This window comes from Psammomys obesus, unplaced genomic scaffold (assembly GCF_907164565.1).
Source record: "Psammomys obesus unplaced genomic scaffold, mPsaObe1.curated_primary_1811, whole genome shotgun sequence".
Taxonomy (NCBI): domain Eukaryota; kingdom Metazoa; phylum Chordata; class Mammalia; order Rodentia; family Muridae; genus Psammomys; species Psammomys obesus.
The window spans coordinates 6,117,017-6,123,016 of NW_026588368.1; the positions used below are offsets into that span (position 1 = coordinate 6,117,017).

The 6,000-nt window shown below is 54.2% G+C and overlaps 1 protein-coding gene across 4 annotated transcripts in view; it reads left to right on the forward strand.

Annotated features, from left to right (window-relative positions):
- The window catches only part of Slc6a13 (solute carrier family 6 member 13), a 37,401-nt gene extending 33,882 nt beyond the window's left edge, over positions 1 to 3,519 (forward strand). For 3 of the 4 annotated variants that reach the window (XM_055604189.1, XM_055604192.1, XM_055604191.1), the window contains 6 exons: positions 151 to 263; positions 541 to 678; positions 1,313 to 1,415; positions 1,741 to 1,841; positions 2,631 to 2,801; positions 3,088 to 3,519. In XM_055604189.1, the coding sequence (XP_055460164.1) occupies positions 151 to 263; positions 541 to 678; positions 1,313 to 1,415; positions 1,741 to 1,841; positions 2,631 to 2,801; positions 3,088 to 3,210 (749 nt within the window). In that variant the 3' untranslated portion in view covers positions 3,211 to 3,519. The remainder of the gene's footprint in view (positions 1 to 150; positions 264 to 540; positions 679 to 1,312; positions 1,416 to 1,740; positions 1,842 to 2,630; positions 2,802 to 3,087) is intronic. The other variant, XM_055604190.1, reaches the window with a different exon arrangement.
- The last annotated feature ends 2,481 nt before the right edge of the window (positions 3,520 to 6,000 follow it).

A 6,000-nucleotide genomic window follows, 5' to 3' on the forward strand; every position in this document is an offset into this window, starting at 1 on the left:
AAGTTTGGATGGCTTGTGTCGGGGGTGCGCTGGTGATGATAACTTTCTTTCAGCTCTGTAATTCTGTGGCCCCATCTTGGGAGGCTGTGGGGTTGCAGAGGCCTGGAGTTGGCTCAGGCCCTGGGTTATGTTTCTCCGCTGCTGCTGTAGGCCCCGGCCTGGCATTCATCGCCTACCCTCGAGCTGTGGTGATGCTGCCCTTCTCGCCACTGTGGGCCTGCTGTTTCTTCTTCATGGTCGTTCTCCTGGGACTAGATAGCCAGGTATCTGGTGGCTACTCCAAGTCTGAGGAACGGATGGTTGCGGAGGGCGGGCCGAGCTCATTCCTCCGGAGACCCTAAATATTTCGATACTGGGTGAATGTCAGAGGTGGAGGCCTTGGCAGGGACCCGGAGGAGATTCCAGGGTGGGGCCAGTCCATACCCACCACATACAAGGGGGCTGGAGACGGAGGCTGCTGGCTGGAAGGAAGCAGGACTGCCTGACAGGGCTTGTCGAGGGCGCTGTCTTTTCCCCACTTTCTCTTACCCTCTCATCCAGTTTGTGTGCGTAGAAAGCCTGGTGACGGCGCTGGTGGACATGTATCCGCGGGTGTTCCGTAAGAAGAACCGGAGGGAGATCCTCATCCTTATAGTGTCCATCATCTCCTTCTTCATCGGGCTGGTCATGCTCACAGAGGTGAGAGTCTGGGGGCTGGGTGGGGACCAGATTAAGAGGCAAACAGACAATGACACCTGCTGGGGAGGGCCACAGGAGAGGCCTAAGGTCTTGGGGGCACCCGGACTCCCTCTTTAGCCACCAAAGAATGAACGGCAGGAGGGTAATTAGCTTCAGGGTTACAGAGAACATATGGAAAGAATGGATGGGAAATCTTAGAGTGGGAAAAGTGAGCTCTCTGGTGGGGTCCCACGCTCTCCCAGAGATAACCTCAAAGGGAAAGCAGTACCTTGGGGAGGGGTGGCCTTTGTCAGTGTCACACTGGAGAAGACAGGTGGCAGGGCCCATCAGCTTGAGAAACTGATGTCTATCCTGACCCTTCCTTAAAAGACTGTATACACTGTCTGCAGCTTTGGGGTCTAACCCTGAATAGTCTCAGGGACAAAAAAATAACTGCTCTCCCATGTTCATCATCTTCCATCCCAAAACAATGATAAAAAAACAGCTATCGCCTATGGCTGGTCAGGGCCTCAGAGCTTAAAACTCCCTTGTCTCCCATTACTGTCTGTGAGCCTCACCACCTCCACCCTGCTGTGAGGCTGCGTGTCACGGGGGTCTTAGGGGTCCGTCCTTCTGCTCCCCTCCCCCCACACAGGGCGGTATGTACGTGTTTCAGCTCTTCGACTACTATGCAGCCAGTGGCATGTGCCTTCTCTTCGTGGCCATCTTTGAGTCCCTCTGTGTGGCTTGGGTTTATGGTGAGTGCCTTCTGCCCTGGGCTCAGAGCGTCTTCCACGCCAGCACTCTCAGACAGAAGAGAGACACCCGCCTCTCACTCGCACTTTTCCTGTCACATCTGTACCTCATGCACCAGAAGGGTCCCAAATGCTTAAACAGCTTCAGTGTTGCCTTTCCATGCCATTGTGTCCGCCGGTGACTCCTAGCCGTTCTCCCAGCCATGGTTCCAAAAGGCAGCTATGTCACTTGTCTGTTTGTCCATGCCCAGCCTAGTCTGTTTGGCCCCAGCCTGACTTCTCACAGCCTGAAATCTGTCTTTTGTCCCCTTTTCCTTCTCCCTAACAGGAGCCAGCCGCTTCTATGACAACATCGAGGATATGATCGGGTACAAGCCATGGCCTCTTATCAAGTATTGTTGGCTCTTTTTCACGCCAGCTGTGTGTATGGTAATGGAACTCTCACGGGGTAAAAGCAGGGTGCAGGGTGGAGGGGGATTGTGGTTGCAGTGGAGTGTAGGCGCGTAGCTCCTCAGGCCTTGGACATCACCTTGGATTTTCACTCATCCTCTCACTGGATAAAATAGGAAGATAAACCCCTCCTTTCCCTTTCACGGAGGGATTAGTAGAGGCTCAGGGCTGTCCGATGAGCTAGCATCAGGGCAGTGTGAGGATGATATCCTAGACAGGGCTGGCACACAATGTGAGCATGCTCAGAATCACACTTGTGGGTGCAGCAGCCGGCCTGCAGAGCCCTTGACACACAAGTGCCCGGCCTCAGCGTCTCACAGGAGAAGTGTTCTCCTTACGCATGTAGCTCACTTTACAGACAAAACAGGCTGGAGAGGTAAACCGCACAAGCCAGGCTGTTTCAGAGAGCTGGGACTCTGCAATTCCTGAAGCTCCTACTGGGTACCTGGTATGATCTGGGTGCCGAGGGCCAGGGGGAGACTGGAGCCCTCTTAGTGCAGGAGATGGTAACAATTATGTCCTAACGGGAGAAGAGGGACGGACCCAGGAGCCCTGCAGTGACGGCAGGGGTGGGGGCGTACACTGGTGATGACTACCCAGGAGTAGATTTTGAGCAGAATGTGGGTGGAGTTTGGAGACTGGCTGACCTAGATAAGCAGCATAGCCTGCTGGGAGCATAAGTCCAACCAGGCAGCTGTGGGTGGGGGGTGTCACGGGGGTGCCGACGGCACACCAGCACCGACCTCTTTCTCTCCTTTCTTATCCCAGGCGACCTTCCTGTTCTCCCTGATCAAATACACACCACTGACCTACAATAAGAAGTACACTTACCCGTGGTGGGGGGACGCCCTGGGGTGGCTCTTGGCTCTGTCCTCCATGATCTGCATTCCTGCCTGGAGCATCTACAAGCTTAGGACTCTCAAGGGCCCACTCAGAGAGGTAGGGGGGAAAGCCACAAGAGATAGGAACCTCACTGGATGAGTAGGCCTTGGATGGCAGGTGGGTGTTACTTTCCATGGGAGCTGGTGTGGGTACCAGGGATCCAGAGAAAGAGTACCTGGGAGCCTTCAGAGGGGACACAGGGTAACTACGAGACCCAAGCAGTGACTGTGGGGTTGGTAGCTGGGAGCAGGTTATAGTGGAGAAGGCAGAAAGACGCTGGTGATGAGGAACACTGGCAGGCACCCCTCCTCTGCCATGACAGCCGTCTCTACCGTCCTTTCAGAGGCTCCGCCAGCTCGTGTGCCCAGCTGAAGACCTTCCCCAGAGGAAACAGCCAGAACCCACTGCTCCTGCTACGCCTATGACATCACTTCTTACTCTCACAGAACTGGAGTCTAACTGCTAGAGTCCAGGGCCTTTGATGTGCCCGTGAGCCCGGCTGTAGGGACAGCCGTAGGAGCAGAGGGCAGCAGAAGCTCCCCTCTGTGCTGGGGCAGTTAAGACAAGAAGGGGTATTTGGAGTCCACCTTCTGAGCTCGGTACCTCCTATTTTGACTCCCCGATTCCAGAGTGGTCCGAACATTGTGACAGGCCCGCTCCAGTAACACCCTTTCCGGGAGGTGTGGGAGGCCCAGGGAGGGCTGGGGAGGTGAAAGCCTGGTTGGTCGCTGGGCCCTCTTCCCTCCATGCCATTAAATCCAACTTCCTCCCACAACCCCTTGTCAATATGCCTGGTTTCTGTCCTCTGTTCGTGCCTTGACCCCTCTTCAGTGTGAAGTTGAACTTCTCCTGACTTTCTTTCTGGGTTCTTATGAATCACGAAGTAGGCATGATTGCCGTGGTGGGGGAGGGAGGGCAGATGAAGGGCCAGGCCGACATCCACCGTCACACATTTGGATTAAAGAAATCTGGCCCATCTCACCATTCTTCCTGAGAGTGTCACTCGTGGTCCTGTATTGGCCCTATCCTACTTCCCATCACCCTTCTCTCCCCAGTCCCCATCGGGGAATTAAAAAAGGGAGGTGGAGGGAAGGACAAAGGGGACCAGACCCTGGCTACAAGAAGGAAGAAGACAGGCTGATTACAGCTCCCCCTGCCCTCCCTGCTCACATTACCCTCTGTCTTGTCTCTGCCTGCCTTGCTTGTCAGCCCCAGGGATAGGGGGAGGCTTACAGAGGAGGCCTTGCCCAGACTCCGCCGGCAGAGGGACCCACTTCCTTCACACAATTTCATTCTCAGCTGCCAAGAGGTTCAAGACACAGGGTACTGTGACTTCCAGATATGACCACAAGGGGGAGGCATTGTCGTGTCCTCAGCCCTGAGTATCGGGCCTGACCTTTAGCCTTACAGCTACGTTTCAAGAGAATCAGGCAGGAGGCAGGCAAAGCCCTAGGACGTTGCCTGGAGGTTAAAGCAAGGCCCCAGGCGTGCTTTAGCAACCAGCCTCTGAGGGGATGGGGAGACGTGCCCTTCTCCTCATCTGCCTCCCCTCAGACTCACCGGTGTCCTCTGCTGCTGCCTGACTAAGTGTCCTGTGACTCTCTGAGCTGCGCAACCCCTGCCCTGCCCTTGGTTTCTCAGCTTTTGATGTGTCAGTTTCAAGGGAAATCTATTAAGATCTTTCAAGTGCTGTCCTGTGTTGGAAGAGTCTGTAGGAATCGAGGGCAGTGTGGGGGCCCTTGACTCTCTCTCCTCGGTGACTGACTATTTGGATACAGGCTCGGTCATGGTCCTGCACATGTAATATCCCCACACCTAGGAGTCCACACCTTATATCTCCATCTACCTGAACATGTTCCTAGAACACCCACGGCTACAGTCTTATGCTGTTCTTATCGCACATACGGGCAGAACCAGAATCCCATCCATTGCCTTTATGTTTTTTGTCAGGGTCTTCCCAGGGAGCCTTGGCTGGCCTGGGGCCTGTCATGTGGAGCAGCCTCTGTCTCCCTAGTTCCGGGATCAAAAGTGTGTGCCGCCATGTCTGGCCTGTGTCATGAACGAGCAAAGTGCGTCACTGAGGGTGGCTGGAACCTGGGTAGGCCATTCAGAGCGTAGGCTGTCTCTGTCCACTTGTTTGATCAAAGTTTTACAAACCTGCTAAGGAAGTGAGGTAGTTCGGCGATGGGGATGTGAGAGCCACTCACGAGGGCCACAAAGGTGGCATATACGGTGTGAAAACCACGTGTTTGTGCCTCTCTGACTTGTATCTATCTCATGGACCATCTTGGTAGAAACTCATTTTTATGATGGATAACACCATGTACCCTACCCACCCAGGTCCATTACAGGGCTCAGTGACGCCAGGGGCCCAGTGTTCTTTTTGTTCAGTTTTGGGGGATGGGCGTGATAGATAAGCACTGGCAGACAGGTAGGGATGTGAGAAATGTGGTCAGTGGTCAAGGGTTGGCCAGCGCTGTTTCATTTTCAGAGACCTCAGGTCTCAGCTCAGGTTGTCCTTGAACCCCCTGTATAGTTCAGGGTGGCCTTGAACTCACAGAGATTCTCCTGCCCCAACTTTCCATGTGTTGAGATTATAGATATGAGTGACCATGCTATGACAATGGTCAGAGTTGGGAGCCACAGTACTTGGGTTTGCCTTTGGCCGAGGTAGGGGCAGAGGTGAGGTGAAGGATGGAAGAGAACTGTGTCCCTACCTGGAAGGTCAGAGGCTGGATCCTGCAGTTTTCTGAAGAAGAAAGCAGAGCAGGAACCGGAGGCCACACAGTTAGAGAAGGCAGGTGAACATTAGGGGAGGTGATTTCAGTGCAGAAGGCAGGAACATAGGAACTATTGGCATCCACGAAGATGCCCCTGGCACAGGGAGACACTTACCCAGCCCTGACCCCGCTAGGCTGCCTGGAGACCTCAACCATCCAAGGCTCAGACTCTGTCATGTCACACAGCCGGGCTGTCCTTAGATGATGTGCATGCACAGGCCACCCAGACAGCCTTCTCTGTGGAAGCTTACAGCCTTCTTTGGATATTAACTCTCACATTCAATAACCTAGGCAAACTCACCGTCTGATGCTCAGTTTTCTCCTCTAAAATGTCCTAACGGTACATCACCAGACTCCAGCAGAAGCAGGCACTCAGGAAGTACTCTTGCTAAACACTTCCACTTACTGTGGCTGCACCCTCACGGTGGCTCTCCTCAGAGCAGAAAAACCCAGGAAGAATCCAGCACAGCAAACCA